The sequence below is a fragment of the Parasteatoda tepidariorum genome, chromosome 8, assembly GCF_043381705.1.
Source record: "Parasteatoda tepidariorum isolate YZ-2023 chromosome 8, CAS_Ptep_4.0, whole genome shotgun sequence".
Classification (NCBI taxonomy): domain Eukaryota; kingdom Metazoa; phylum Arthropoda; class Arachnida; order Araneae; family Theridiidae; genus Parasteatoda; species Parasteatoda tepidariorum.
Genome location: NC_092211.1, coordinates 36108028 through 36124879, shown reverse-complemented (window position 1 = coordinate 36124879; position 16852 = coordinate 36108028). Strand labels below are relative to the sequence as shown.

The 16852-nt window shown below is 28.4% G+C and overlaps 1 protein-coding gene across 1 annotated transcript in view; it reads left to right on the top strand.

The window, feature by feature from the left end:
* Window positions 1–4338, top strand: part of LOC107451366 (uncharacterized) — a 62118-nt gene extending 57780 nt beyond the window's left edge. The window contains exons 16-17 of the mRNA XM_071184632.1: window positions 374–559; window positions 3175–4338. Coding sequence (XP_071040733.1) covers window positions 374–559; window positions 3175–4140 — 1152 coding nt within the window. The 3' untranslated portion in view covers window positions 4141–4338. The remainder of the gene's footprint in view (window positions 1–373; window positions 560–3174) is intronic.
* The last annotated feature ends 12514 nt before the right edge of the window (window positions 4339–16852 follow it).

Sequence of the window (16852 nt, the reverse complement as noted above, 5' to 3'; positions counted from 1 at the left end):
TATGATTTGTTGCAAGTTTTCAATAATTGGCTTAGGGTACTAAAAAGGTATGAACAATAACTTTTGTTGTATGTTAGACTGCTTCAACCAAAACATTAAAACATGTGTAACTTTATTCTCAGACTAAATCATGTTATTGATGCACACAAGAAATATTTAAAAAAAAATTCGTAGCTTTTTTCAGTTAATAGCACCAAGTGTAGGTAAAATTTTTATTTAGCATTTATACGTGGAAAAAATAAATAACTCATTTCCTAAGCAGAACGCCTAAAACCGTGCAGTTCTTACTTCTTGTACTTTTAAATCATTGACCTATTAAAAGACATTTGATATGTGTACATTATTATAAATTTAGTTACATTTTGTTTTACAGAATCCTCATAAGTCAGCAGGTCAACGTAATCAATGGATTACGTGGATTTTGAGAGCTCCTTCTTTCGGGATTAAGCTCCTGTGGCAGACGATTATTACTAATCAACTGTCACTTCACAGTACAGAAGCTTTAAATCAAGGCAAGAAACCAAGTTTTGTACACATAAAACCACCTTTAGGGTTAAAAGTAAGTTTTTATCATTCACAGAACTCAGAATGTGGTGCTTATATTAGCAAGTCTTTTTTTCTATTATTTTTTTAGCATTTTGTAATGTGTTATAGAATATTGAAAATAAAAAGAATATTTTAAAATTTTTAAAGTGTCTTTAGGATAGATAGTTATTTCTAATTACTTCTGTAATATTTCCTGAAGGAAAACTTTTTTTGAATACTTTTAGTATACAAAATAACTGTAGCACATAAAAAAACTATTTTGCTCATCCTATATAAATGCTAAACTAACAGCTAAAAACCGGTGTTGTTTTGATATAATCACAAGCTTTCTATTTTTCTAAAATTAATTTTTGGAGAATTTTTGACCTAAATGTGTAAAAGTAGTTATGATATTCATAAAAATTGCGATTTGTCGTTCTCAATTTCTTGTAACGAAAATTTCAATGGGCATAATTTTTTTTTGAAATTTACTTATGAAATATTTTAGCGAATTCTAATTTGATTATTATGTAAACTATAGTATTTGATCCTTTTAAAGTATGAAGAAAATTGTTTCACGAAATGTTTTGAAAAATGTGTATTTTTTTATTTGTGACAGTTGCAAAATGTTTCATTTTTACTCTTAATATATAATTTTTTTAAAGAAATATCTTAAATTAAAATAAGTGTAAATTATAACTTTTAAGAGTTAAAAGTAGAAATTGTCGAAGGAAAAATTCTGGTTCCTATGTGTTTTATAACCAGCGTTGAACAGCCGACCCAATTTTTTGGGTTTACGACTAGTAATGAATATCGTTCTAATGTAGCCTTGTAATTTTAAACCTAATCCAGAAGACAAGGGAATTCCCAGATCAAGTATTGGGAGAAATTTGCATTCGCGGAGAACTTTTTGATGGAACTGACCCGCATTTGCGTTACACGGAGAGGGAAACCACATAAACCTCCCACGGTTAGCCTAATGGCAAGGGGACTCTTACCTATGATACGCCTATCACTAAGGATATTTCAAGTCAGCACTGTGTTCGTTGCAATTCGCTGCGGAATTCGCATCGACGAGCCATCGCTGGGATTCAAACCCGGTTCGCATATTGACAAAACATACTGTAGATTATAAAAGGGTTGGCGAAAATTTCTATCGGCGTTGAAGGAGCGTCTCGCAAATCGCCAAACAGCTGTGTGCTTATGTTTTTGTTTTGTTTTTGGTATCACGTATCTATCATTCACCAAGTTACATATGGGTGTGACATTTCAGAGTTTCAAATAAGCTGATCTTCATTAGATTCTTCTGCATTAAATGAAATATAAAGCGTATTTTTTTGNAGCCATCACGGCTCTGGTATCTATGATTATAATTATGGAATTATCTTACACTCGGACCCAATTTTTAAGGTGTTAAATACGATCGTGAGTCAGTTTTTGACGATTTAAACTTCGCTTAAACTTCTGGAGAAAACTTTTATTTACTTCCTAATGTGTCCAATTGACAGTTACACTTCCCCCTATAACATTAACTTTTATTTATAATCTAACACTAAATATTTTAACTACTACTTTTTAGCATCGTAGAGACATTTCCAAAAGTAAGCATATGTTATATTTTGCTCCTGAGGGATTAGAAATATTCTGAATTATTAATGGGATGCTTTGTATTGCACCGTATAATAAAATTTTCTTATTATTTAATACTTGTTTTCAATTGAGATAGCCAAACATAAGTTAAAATATATATCATGTAAATGTAGACAATGATTTCGTTTTAAATAGATTTAAACATTTTTGAAAGTAATTATAAAGAATTTTTTAGATTAAATTTCAAAATATTATTATTATTATTTAATTTTCAACCACGATATCAACCTTTTAACCATAATACCGTAAAAACTTGCTTTAATTTAAAAAAAAAACGTGACAAATTAAAACGTATTTTTATTCAAGTTAAGTCATTCTATCGTCTAATTAGGTTTAAAAAGGATGAATATTCACAATAATTTGGTTCTAATATGGTTATACTTCAATTGAAAAATTGAACGATATCACACAATGAGAAAAGGTAGGGTCAAAACTATTATAATATTGTACAATGTACTAATATTTTCACGCTTCTGGCTCTATGGAAATACCGAAAATCTCGGCAGTTTCAACCGAAGCACTTTGGTAATGAATTTGGTAAAATTAACAATATATGGTTTTAAAATATGTGATGCAATTTGGTAATTGTAGTAAAATTTGGTAATTTTATCATAATACCTTAAAGCGTAGCTTAAAAACTATTTATTTGGTTGGATTTATTTTTCAGTTTCGTGCGTCTTACTAAATGTGTGGTAATAAAACTAGAATTTCTATTAAAAAGTTACCATATGTATGGAAAAATTACCAAACGAATGGCTTAAATGCCATAGATTTTGCTTTTATTAACCAAAATTATGAGAAGTGCAATTGTCATAAAGTAACATTATTACCATATTAATTTTATTAATTAGAATTACGAGAAATATCATGACCATATATTACGGTAATTTTACCAGAATTTTTCTTCCGTGTGTGGACTAACATGGTCCAAATTTTCTAAAATTAAAGTTTCATGATTGCATTTGTATTTATTTACTAAGGTGAATTATTTTATTTCAGAGTTTATTGCCAAAAACTAATTTAAGACACAGTGAGTCATCTTTCGCCACCACCCAAAGTCAACTTTCAATGCCAGCAAGTTTTCAAAGAAATCAGTTTTACTCTGTGGAAATTTACAAAAATACTATGAGAGGAAATCCATCGTTGAAATCTAGATTAAGAGAAAAAGAAATATCTTTTAAACTGGAGAAGGAAACGAGCCAGATATCTCTGGACGATGGAAAGCCAGAAGAAAAAGTCCTGGCTGTTAGAAGAGCATCAATATCGAGATCCAAGTCATTTGGTAACGATATTAAAGAAGCCATACCTTACATCGATTGCGTGGAAGAAAATAACTCTGGTACTGAATCGAACATCGATTCTGTTCAAAACATCACACCGGCTATGAAAATAGAAGGATCTTCTGAAATCTTTGAATCCGATTCTAGTCTGAAAGTAATGTCTGGAAGTCCAGAAAGAATGGATAGATTCGTTCAAACTGAAGTGGGATCATCTTACTCAAGTTCGCCGAGAAGCCAAAAAAGATTCCCAAGACTTGGAACCTTCGAAAGAATAAAATTAGAAAACAAAAGTGCTACATTGCCTATTAAAAACTTTCCTAGAACTAGAATTGGTACATCATCTAAGCACCGTCGTCCTATAACAACTACGGTGTCAAAGGAACAGCTCATCAAGGCTGAAACTGTATCGCCCATCATGGACCAAAAATGTTCTGAACCCAGATCGATAACGCCGATTTTACAAAAACGCAATAGAAAAGGGTTTTTCTCTCGTTTGTGGAAAAAGGAATCTAAGCCATATTCTGGAATAAACTGCAAAAATGACGAAGAAAAAACTAAGAAAGAGACATTAAGCTTGAATGATTATACAAGCGCCTATTCTGAAAATAAGGATGTCGAGTCTCCAGAGAAATTAAACTTCGAGTTATTAGTAAGTACGCCAAATTCATCGCAAGTAAGTGTTTAAAGTATTACTTTATTAGAATAGAATGGACTTTAAAATGGTAAATGACACCGAAAATATTATTCATCTGTAATTGAGGAGAAAATTAGCATCAGGTTCTTAGATTAACTTTCTGAACGCTTCTTTGTAAAAGAAATTTTTTTGAACATGCTTAGAAATTCTTGTTTTGTACTTTCGAATATTAAAAAAAAAGATATTAAATATATGTTTCTTTTTTTATTTATATATTAATCGTCATTAGAAAATTATACACTCATAATTATTCTCAAATGACATAAACTCAAAACATAACCGTTTTGAGTTTAACCCACTTGTGTATTGAAATAATTCATTTCAGAAATTTGCAACCAGAAGAAATTTTTTATGATATGAAGTTTCATTTTTAAGATAGGAGGTGGAAATACTTGAAAAAACATTGAAGTGACTAAAAAAGTTAACTAAAAATAAATATTTTTAAGTAGTAAATCGTAGAAATAGTTGAAAATAGTAATGACTTATGTTTTCTGACTTATTGTTAAATGCATTTCAAAAATGATGTCCAGATTTCGGAGAAATTCAAATCGAGATCGAGAATTAGTATTGGGGAAACAGGGGCTAGGGATGGTAGAAATTATTAAAGGGGTGCATAAGGTGAAAAAGTATTCGAAATTATTAGTTATCCAAAGAGGAAGGATTTTTCATTAATGTTTAAATAACAAAATATATGTTTACAAAATATTTCCTACTTTGTTTCTTCGCAAATAAATTATCTGTCTAAAAGTAAAAATAAATAAGTAGGTAAAAAACTGTTTGTTTTCGAAAGCCAAAATTATCTCTCTGGGATGATTAAACTTTTAGAAAGGATATTATGTTGATGCGTGCCTTTTCTGAAATATTGAGGAGATCATTAATTCAGAAAAAAGTGAACAATTCACTCTCTCATTTCCATTTCATCTTTATGTTGATGAAATTTAATCAGACTTAGAACAAATGCAAATGCGTAGTAGGTTTTCAAGCACTAAAATTTACAGTAATGGTTTCTTTTTTTTAAAAAAAACACTCTTTGATATTATATTGTTGGAAAGAAGTTTTATTGGAAGAAAATTAAAATCTCAATGGCATTTTTCTGGAAAAACAAATATAGAGAATATTTATAGCATCTACCAGCAGAGAAATAAACTAAATGTTGCAGAATTTCAGTTTCCATTTTTCACTTACTGCTGCTAATTTGATGAGTGATATATAATATGTGATTCATTCTAAGTATTAATGTGGGTAGGTACTTTATTTACGTCTCACTAGAGCTGCACAATGGGCTATTGACGACGGCCAGGGAAATATCCCTGAGGATAATCCGAAGACATGCCATCCCAGTTTCAATATTCTGCAAAGGGGATGACTCCCCTGCTTTGGTAGCCCAACAACCAGTGCGGAAGTCAAGCACTTCATGATAGAACAGTTTAACGAGGACCGATACAGCGCCACCTCGGTCGCTACTCATGCTGATCAAAGTGGTCACCCACCCGCTTACTGACAGCAGCTAGTGATGCTTGACTTCGGTGTTCTATTGGTGGTAACGAGGGTAGCCACCAATATTGCTGGTAACGAGGTATTGGTATTGGTGGTAACGAGATAAAGGTGGTAACGAGGACTGATACAGCGAACCTCGGTAGCTACGCATGCTGATCAACGTGGTCACCCACCCGCTTACTGACCGCAGCCAGTGATGCTTGACTTCGGTGTTCGATTGGGAACAGTGTCTTTACGACCAGTCCACTGCGGGACTCTTAATATTAATGTACTCTTCAGAAGTATTTTCTTAATAATTATTATCTAAATATTTAGTTGTAACTGGATATTTGCCAAGGGGGCATTGATTCGCATATTTGCATAAAAATATTGAAAATTAATATCAAAAACTCTGGTAAAAATAATATGAAACTTTAATTATCGTATAAAATATTTCTCGTCAATAAACAGAATATAAAATTTAACTTCGAAAATTAAGTAAAGTAAATAAATTTATAAATTATTAATTATTCCAAATCTAAGAAGGTTAGCTACTTTCACAAAGTTTGTGCCGTAAAGAACTACCGATGCTCAAATTTTTATTATTAGTATAATATATAATTTTCTCACTTATCAAGATTTTTCTTTTACTTATTTATTGCTTGCATACATTTACAAAATATGAGGAAAGTAACATCAGTTTAATATCGAACTTCAGAAGAGCAAATTAACGTTGAACGTGTAAATGATTATGTAATTAGAAAGTTCCCCTCTCCGGGCATTTGGGAGGTGTGTAAATGCGCAAACAAGCATAGTAGTATAAATGAGTTTTAGTATAGAGTTAAATGGTGTGCGAGCTGGAATTCGCTAAATTGTTTCAAACATAATTTATAGCATATATAATGATAAAATGGCGCAGCAAACTAAGCATGATAAAAAAAATTTCTTAAGAAAAACTTCTATTGAATTTTTAAATTTGAGACCTGTGTTTACTTAGAGAAGGCAAAACCCGTGATCTAGATGCTGAAAGGAAAGAATGTAGGGGGGAGTGGTGTCAATTTAAAAAATTTTTACTTAACTATTTTTAACTAAAAAAAAATCCAATATATTATTATAAGTATTAATTGACAGACGAGTGAAGTAGAGTATCCTCTACTAGAAAAAGAACCTTATTTTAAATGTTATTATATTAGTTATTAAAAATTTTTGACAGTCGTGCACTTGTTACAATTGTCCCCACTTACGGGGTCAATTGTAACAGTTCATAAATTCAACTAAAACATAGTTAATTATACATATTATCATAGTTGTGATATATTTCTTTATTGATCAAATTAGTAGTGATATTTATTTTATGCTGTGAATGGTGACAAATAAAATAATACGCATGCAACATAATATAAATGATATAGGAAACTATTGGTGGTTCTTAAAGAGTTAAGTAATGGTTTGTAAACATAAGATTATTTTTTTCCAGCTGCTCCAATCGTCCCTTTACTTATTGTTACAATCGTCCCCAAGACGCCATTTCAGCTTCATTTGTTAAAAACAATGCTAGTGAATTAACAGAACTACTTTTTTTTTAAATGTTAATTAAGGTGTCCACTTACATATTCGGTTAATAATTTTTATTTGTTTAAACAAAATTACTTTGTTACAATATAATATTCTAATACCAAAAAAAGTACTTACGTAGCGTGAAAATATCTGTTGTGATGCAACTCTTTCAAAAGTACATAAAAATGGTTGCCAGTAGGGGTGTACATGCAGACTTATTAATACACCTTGTGCGCCACCTAGGAACCAAATCTAGGACCCGACACTCGAAATGTTTGCTCTGTTACAATCGTACCCTGTTACAATTGACCCCACTCTCCCCTACGAACAAATGAAAGAAGGTACATATTTTTGATGAAGAAAAGAAGGCAGAAAAAGGAAAAGAAAATCAGAAGAACGGGAAGCTGACAAGAGCAGAAACAAATCGGAGGAATAGCAGGAAAGAATGGGAAACCATTAGGAAATTTGAATGATGCATGGAAAGAAAGGCGGTTAGAAAGGAATTAGTGGAGGTATAAAAGGTAGAAAGAAAGGAAATGAAGAGAGGTGTAACGGAATAAAGTAAATATATGTGAAGAAGCTGTGGATTTGGACAGAAATTAAAAAAGCATCCGTCATGAAACCGAATTTGAATAAATGGGCTGCAATCTAAAATCAAATATTTCGTTTCTCAATTTTTAGACTATAGTAGATTTACTTTGCTTATAGTTTTTCTTTAATAAGATTAATGCAAGCCATATCATGAAGTTTAAGAGTACTGCAATCTGGATCTAAGTCTGAAAATTGTGCATTATTAGAGTGCATACACCGGATCAAATTACGGTATAAAGTACCGGTATCCTGAGTGCCGGTGCTTATTACCGTAAAATCCATTATAACCGAAACATGTTATGGAGCAAAAACTCTGATATACCGTAATTTTTACAGTAATAAATAGCGCAAAATCACCCTAATTAAATAAATATGTAAAAAGTACGGTGAAATATTTTACAGTCGAAATGGATTTTACGGTAAAATGTACCTAAAGTGCCGGTACTTTATATTGTTATTTGATTTGGAATTCTATGCACTGCAGAAAAGGGGTAGGAATGCGTATTATCATAAAATCATTTTGTTATTTTTTCAAAAATATAATTCTTTTATACAAAAAATAAAAAATTAAGAGAAGCGATAACATTTTAATAAAATTAAAATTAATTTCTCTATCTGATCTCAGTTATGGATTAGCTTATTAACTATTTTTGTTAAAAAAACATATTTTAATAACTATTAATTAAATTAAAAAATTACTATTCCTTATATTTGTTTTTAAAAATAGTAATAAAATATATTGTTTTATATATAAGTGTTTTTTTTTAATTAAATGAGGCAAGGTTTCTAAATGATTTTTCTAAGATTGAAACTCAATAAGCTGGTGTCTTTATGTAGAAAAAATTAGAAATAATAAAAAATATCTAACATAAAAGAATAGGTACAAATAATCTTTTACTGAGCTTTTAGATAACAGAAGAAAATACCGTTTCAATGGCCCAGAGTAATTATTTGCGCATTATCACTAAAAGGATTTTGCTCTTTAGTACCATTTATGGCTTCCACATCACATGAAGACTGAAAAAGAAAGATAAGTTTTTTTCTACGGTGCAAAGAAAAATCTGAAAAGTAAGCTCTTCATGAAAAGTAAACTCTTTATGATCGTATTTTTCTTAACAAAGAAAAAAAAAATGCTGAGACAAAAATTGACCTTTTGGAAAATATTTTGATTGTCATAAGGTTGCTAAAAAGTGTATAATATATGTAAATCTCTTTACAATATTTAAAAATGATTACCTTTAGTAAAATATAAACATTATTTTATTTTTTTGTTTTGAAAAATGATGTTTGGTTATAAATAAATAAATATTTGACCTCATGCGGAACTTTTGATAGTCATAGGTTTAGTAAAAATTATCTAATCTGAATAATTAAGAATTTTTTTAATCTCTAATGAGCTGCACAATCAGTTTTTCCCGATGAGCAGACCTAGTGCGTTCTCCAGAGGTGGTATCCACTCTTTCAGGACCACCACAATGGGTGACATACCGTTGGTCATGTTAATTTGGACGTCTAGTTTCTGCCACACTAGATGGCAGCACCGAGACTCTATTTGGCTGCTAAAGTGCACTAGGAATTTAGTTTTGCCGGAAATGCCAAGAGCCAATAAGTTACTCCAGGGATCTTTTACATGCAGCATAATCATACGACATGGCCGCTGAGGATTTTCTGCATGAATAATAAAGACTTGATTATTTAAGAAAGAATTATTTGAAAAAACATAAGAACGAAAATTTAAATTTGACCAGGTGAAAAAGCTTTGATAATCTTGGAATCATTAAATTTTGCAAAGCATATATGAATCCTTGTATAATGTATAAAAATGACTAGTTTGATTAAAGAGTGGTTTTTAAAAGCTTTGATTTGATTAAAACTATTATTAGGGCTAGTTATTTGAACACTTGAAAAGCTTTTGTCGGTCATAGGGTTGCTAGAAGTTGATTAATATGCATTAATCCAAGTGTGTAAATCATTATTGAGTATTTAAAAAAAACTTAATTAGAATAACTCAATTTCTGATAAGTTTATAAAATATCTTTTCAGAATTCATTAATGTATTATTTTCGAGTTCAAAACTGAACTTCAAACAAAGATACTGTATTGTTCAAGTTTCAACAATCGCATTCTGTTTAAGTCGTTTGCTATTTCGAATCAGTACTACTTTCATGAAATGCTTGGCAATCTAAATGGAAATAGATCGCTTTGCAACTTTTTCTAATGATATTATTTGAACAGTAAGTTACTTAATATAATTTTTTCGAAACAACATTTTAATTACAAATAAAATTTTCAAATAATCTTTTAATGTGAAGTAGTTTTGTCTAATAAATATGTAATTTTGTATGAAGTTAAGCGTAACATAAAAGTCTTGCAAAATTTCAGGTATTGACACGAATATATATTGATTTGGCTAATAGAACTATGGTCAGAAAAAAAATATGTATTGTTGTGCAGATGAAATAGGAATTTTTCTTCATAGTATTTTTGAATAAAATGGAAAAATCTCTAATGTAGATTTGAAATTGGTATTAATTACTATTATTTATATCCTTGCTGTACTTACTTCGAAGTAAATTTTTGTTAGTTTTCTTTGAACAAAGAATGTCTGTTTGAAAAAGTTTGGAAAAAAATAATGTTTTAGAAATATTTTAAATTCTTATTCAGAATTTCTTGTCACATAATTTTTTTTCTTTTGCAAAATAACTTCATAATCTATTATTGTATTAAAATTTAAGCCTGAAGATGATAAAATTTTTATAAATTGCATGTTAAAATTATTAAAAGTTGCTATTAAGTAAATAAATTGAATTATAATTAAAAAAAATCTATATTAGTAGTACTTAACAATAGAAATAAATGTTTAAATGCTTCTGTGTATTTATATTTTATAAAATTTTTATTTGAACATTAAATTATTAAACGCAATTGCAATCAACACAAAAATTTTAATACAACTAAACTATTTTTAATAAACTTACAATGTGAAATATTTAATATTGATGGATGAAAGTTTAATTCGGCGCGGACGACAATGATTAAGAAACATGGAGAAATCTTTTCTTAAATAACGTGCAAATAGACAAGACAATAGTAAAACGACAAAAAAATATGTATCAAAATTAAGAATTAAAGTAATGAAGTGAAAAATAAAACAAAAATATGCATACATATTTAAACTTCAATTAAACATAAATTCATTTTACGATTCAATACCAGTCAAACATTTTTAACTAATACTAAAGCTAATCGATTAAGGGTGAATTAATAAACTATTTTCAAAAGAAAACAAAAGATGTTGAGATAAAAGCGTGACGCAAGGTAATGCTGTAAATCGGTAATGAACTTAATCCAGAATAAAGAAAAGGATTGAGTACAGAACATGATTCATTCAAAATTTTTTTAGATGTCATTTGGTTATGTTGTGTAAAATTAATAATTTTATTTGGTAATTGCAAAATTACTGAACAACTTTATTCGATAGTTTAGCATTTTGATAAAAATATGTAATTCTATAACTCTGAGAATCGAACAGTACTGTAGAAAGAAAATGATTCAAAAGAGGCCCTTCCAGTTAGAGTGGTATTTCCCGAGGTAATTTTGTTATTCTTTAGTGAACATAATTCCGTGCATTAAGCAGAACTGAGTGCAGAATATAAATCAATAAATAGATTTAAGGGAAAGGGTAACTTTCCGCGAGGTAATGTTGTGGCATAGCTAAGACTACAAATATTAAATACCAATTCACTAGTATATAACACATGTTAACTCTATACTACCTTCAGGTACATTTTGATGGATGGCTGACATAGTCCATAAATCCGGTGAAGTAAGTAAAATTTTCCCGGACAATAAATTAATAAAAAAATTAATGAGAGGAAAAAAAAACAAATAAAAATATACAACATAAATCAAATAGTGGTATTCCTTCATTAAATTCCACCAAAGATAAAATTCTGAAAGGTGAGTAACGTGGCGAAGCTACCACTAAAAATATTAAATACAAATTCTTTAGTATTTATGACATATTAACAGTATTCTGTCTTGACGTACCTTTTGATGGAAGAAGGTTGACTTAGTCGATAGCAAATCTCCATAATGTTACAAGTCAGTAATGAAGAAAACAACACAGAACAGACCCGTGTACCGGACATATTTCAACAAATAGCTTTTGAGATAAAACTGTAATAACCTGCTAAGTAATGTAAGTCAGAAATAAACATAATTGAGAACATAGAACGGAATCGAGTACAGAATATAATTCAATATATATTCCTTTTGCAGAACATCGAACGGAACTGAGTACAGAGCATAATTAAATAGATGCTTCGTGATAAAAAAGCAGTAACAATCCGCAAAGTAATTTTTATAAATCAGTATTGAACAAAATTCAGAACACCGAGAAGAACTGAGTACTGAAAATATTTCGAGAAATATTTTTGGTAATAAAAGTAACAATCCGAGGTAATTTCGGAAGTTTGCAACATATGAAGAATATGATTCAATAACTTCTAAAATATTAGTGCAATATGCCACAAGACTATGAAATAAGTCTGTAGAGAACATAATTAAAAACAAAACTATGTCGAGAACATGATTCAATTGATGCCATAGGTGAACCAGGATTCAGAATTTATTTGAAAATAAATTTTCATGCCTTGTAGTAATACAAAAAAAAATATAAAAATTTTCTGAAAAAACAAGGAATGAGAAAAAACTAATTACGATTTTTTTTAAATGAAATTTGAACAGATTTATAGAAATTCCTTAAAAACAACAACACTTAAAGCAAAAGAAAAAACAATTTTTTATTGTGCAATAAAAAAATTCAAATAAAGGTTTTGAAAAAAAAATATTACTTAATACAATGACCTGCTAATTAGTTTAGAAAATCATATCAACTGTGTAGAGAATATGAATCGATAGATGCTATTGTTTATCGAGAATTTACAGCTTTTATTTTAGAAAAAAAAATAACTAAGATTGTGTGAGCATCTTTTTAAAGATTTTAGTTAAGGCATTTATTAGTATTTTTGCTTTATTTTGTGCAGTAAACAATGCTTTTTTATTGTTCAGCTTTTCTTTTTTATATGATTCTAAAAAAACAAATAAGAATAGTATTCAAAAATTATTGGGCTATGTAAATTATTTTATTTAAGTCGTAAAGAACTTAGTAATAACATCACTCATTTGCCTTCATAAATATTTTCCCAAAAAGTTGTTTTCAACTGTCAAATCTTACTTAGTTAATGAATCAATTAAGGAAATTTTCATGTTTAAGTTCTCAATATTAGCTTTCTATTTGCTGCCGAATCTAGAAAATATATTTGACATTTTTTGACAACAAGATAAATAACTTTTCTTATTTGCTTTAAAATGTCAATAGAAACTTATAATGTTTAGTCTTCAAAGTTATATTAAAAACGAAATCGTAGGAAAATAGAAAGAAAATAAAACTCAAAATTAAAATTGTTCTACTCTAAAAATGATTTTCTTACAATTTGCTTGATTGATTTTCTGATTCAAGAAATTATTTTATAGGCTGCTATAAATTATACAAATAATAAGAAGCCATTTAAAAAATTTTACTATTTATTTTGATCTTCAGCATGAACTATTTTCAGTTTCAAAATAAAGTATTTGTGATAAATCAGGAAAATTTTTTCGTAAATTGTGAAAATATCTAGATTTAAGACAGAAACATCAATAATGCAATGACACGCTTACTAATTTTGCTCTGAAAAAAAATATGTTTAATTGGTGTTTGTACTTTTTGCAAGTTTTTAGGGATTCTAAACAGAAAAGAAGCAGTTTCTAAATTGAATTAACGAAATCAATTGATTAATTTATTATTTTATAAGAAATAATTTAAATTTATTGATTTAACATAATAAAAGTCTAGTAATAACAAAGTCTGCAAATTACAAATGTAGGAACTAAGAACACATTTTTATAGATATTTTCTGAATTGAAAGTGCTTTATTTCTTTCAAAATTTTTAATGATTGTGCTTTATCCATACTATTAAAAATAATATGTTGATAAATGCGAGTAATTGATTTTTTATATAATAAATAGAAAATTTTAAATAAATTAATTAGGTGATCGCAATAACGATCTTGAACTGAGACAGGAGCCACACTAATGTAATAACACATTTATTAGTTCTTCGTGACACCTCGTTTCAGTTAATTTTCTACGTTTTCGAAATTATTAAGGATTGTTTTATGTTTATACTATTAGAAATAATATATTTATGAAAAAAACACTTATTGAAGGATTTATTTTATAAAATAAAGATTATAATTTAAATTAATTCCTTTCGTGAATCGAAACAAAAAATTTAGAATTAAGACAAGCGCATTGGTAATGTAAATATACATTTAGCAACAGATTTATGAGTTGGAACAGTTTTTTTGTTCAGTGTCTACTTTTTTTAAAAACATTTTAAGAATTAGTTTACGCTTATACTGTAAGAAATAGAAAATATTAAATTTTATAAAATAAATGAATTAAGTAAAATTTATACAAGAAAGGTGATAATTAAGGTCTGGTTTCTTAGGACAAGCGCCTTATCTGGGCGTCAGCGGGACGTTGACGTAGAGCTGACGCCAAAAAAATACTTTTTTGTTAGCTCAGCGTGAGCAGTTGGTCCAACGCAGACATTATCTCTCATTGCCCATGCGTTAATAACGTAAACAAATATTTATTTTGAATTTATTTTGATTTTGTTATTGTCGACCAGTGTTTAAGAGTACAAATAATGACTTTGTCCGAGAAAAAACACATTATAGCAGAGCTAAATGAAGAATGCTTTGTTTAATGAAGAAGCTATGTTTAATGTCAAAATCAAAATCTTGGCTGATTTCAATGTGCTGTTGGATGTTGTCCGCCATGCTTCTGTGGTTAACGTCACGTTGTAATCCAACTGCAGTTGAGTAGGACGGCAATTGTAGTTCAAGATGAGCGTTCGATGACGTATACTATCAAACTCACAAATGGACCAATCAGAGGTTAGCGCTGATTTCCAGCTGCCGGCGTCCTGTCCTAAGAAACCAGGCCTTTAAATGGCTTTAAATAAATGTTATAGTGCATTTTGAATTTTCTTTTTAAATTGAAAACATAGAAACAATAAGATGTGTGCATTTAAACCATGAAAAGATATTGTCGTATGTTTTTATACGTTTTTTACAATTTCTAAAATATATTACGTAGATATTATCCATTGTAAAAAAAATACCTCAAAATACAGCTTATACCTTAAAGTGCAGCAGTTTATACTTTAAAATACTGTATTTAAATTAATAACCATCACTATTAAATTAATAACCATCATTAAACTCATTCTTTATTATTATTTTGTCATAAACTTATTAATTAAATAAGTTGTTTTATTAAAACATTTGAAAATGAAAAAAATGACATTCTCATTTATAGGGGACTTTTTTTGTGATTATTGATAACGGATAAAATTATAAAAAATTAAATAAGTGACAAAATATATAAAACAATTAAATTTTTTAAGTCTGTATGCAAATAATTTAATATAATGTCTAATAAATATGCAAATAATATAATGTCTAATAAACTTCGCAAATTAAGCATTAATTAGAATACATTTTTTAAAATAAATTCTATAAGAGTTATTTACATAGTTATAAATAAAATAAAATTTAATTATACCAAAACAAATTCCTTAAAGAATAACAGAAATAATGGCTGACAGATAATTAAAAAAACTTTCTAACTATAAACTTGATGTTAGATATTTTTAATATTAGTTATTTTCCTTAACTGACAAACTTAGATTTAATAAAATCTGGGCTTACATGCATTCAGAGACTTACAGAGAAACTAATTCAAATGATAGTACATCTGATTGGAATTTAATTCGAATTTACTGTCAAAAGTTCTAACCATATTTTATTCAAAATTAATTTCATGATCTGCTTTATTACAGTTATTTGAGACATTGATTCGGAATTCAAACTTCACCACTGGTTTCAACCTCATAGTTTAATTTCAAAACCAGAATTACATTAATGGAATAGAATTACCAACTATGTTTAACTAATGTTACGCTGAAGTGTGGACTGAATAAAATGGAATTGTTCAATATGTTTTAAATGAATAAATATAGATTAATATTGGTTAACTATAGATTTGCTTTTGTATTTTTCAACGTTATTTTACATTAAAAACAGGGAAATATTAAGTAAAATTAAAGTTAGCTACCGTATAGCATTTGATCCTTGATATTAAACTATTTTAAGATTTTATGACAATTGCATGTTTATTCAGAATGCTTTTGATACTTAAAAATTCTCTGGAAAGTACACTTAAGAATAGTAATAGATTGCTAAAATTTTGAAAACTAGTTGCTTTAGAAAGTACACTTAAGAATAGTTATAGAATGCTAAAATTTTGAAAACTATATTTTCCAGAAAGTGCACTTAAGAATAGTAATAGATTACTAAAATTTTGAAAACTAGATTCCCTAGAAAGTGCACTTTAGAATAGTAATAGATTACTAAAATTTTGAAAACTATATTTTCCAGAAAGTGCACTTAAGAATAGTAATAGATTACTAAAATTTTGAAAACTAGAATTTCCGGTAAACCGTTACCTTAACCGAAAAATTACCAAATGAAGGTCTTAAATACAGTTTTAATTTCATCAACAGAAATTATGTTATTTTTAAAATTATATTTATTCATTTGCTTATTTTTTACCAACAACGTCATTACCAGACACTGAGATAATTTTACCAGAATCGTTTTTGGTGAGATACGTAAAAAAATTACATTTATAAGAACAAAGCCTAGTTGAATCGCTTATATAAATTACAAGCTTACTTATTCATAAAATTTAGATGAACATATTTTTAATTAAGATTAAAAGTATAATTAATTCCAAATAAAGGATACTCAAATGATCATAAATTATAAATACTTATCAAAAGCATGTTCTGATTGTTGTTAAAAAAACTCATAATTTTGACTAATTTCCAGTTGATAAATACTAGAAGTTTAAATGATTATAAATTTTATTATCAAACGTTTACAAACTATTAGATATTTAGA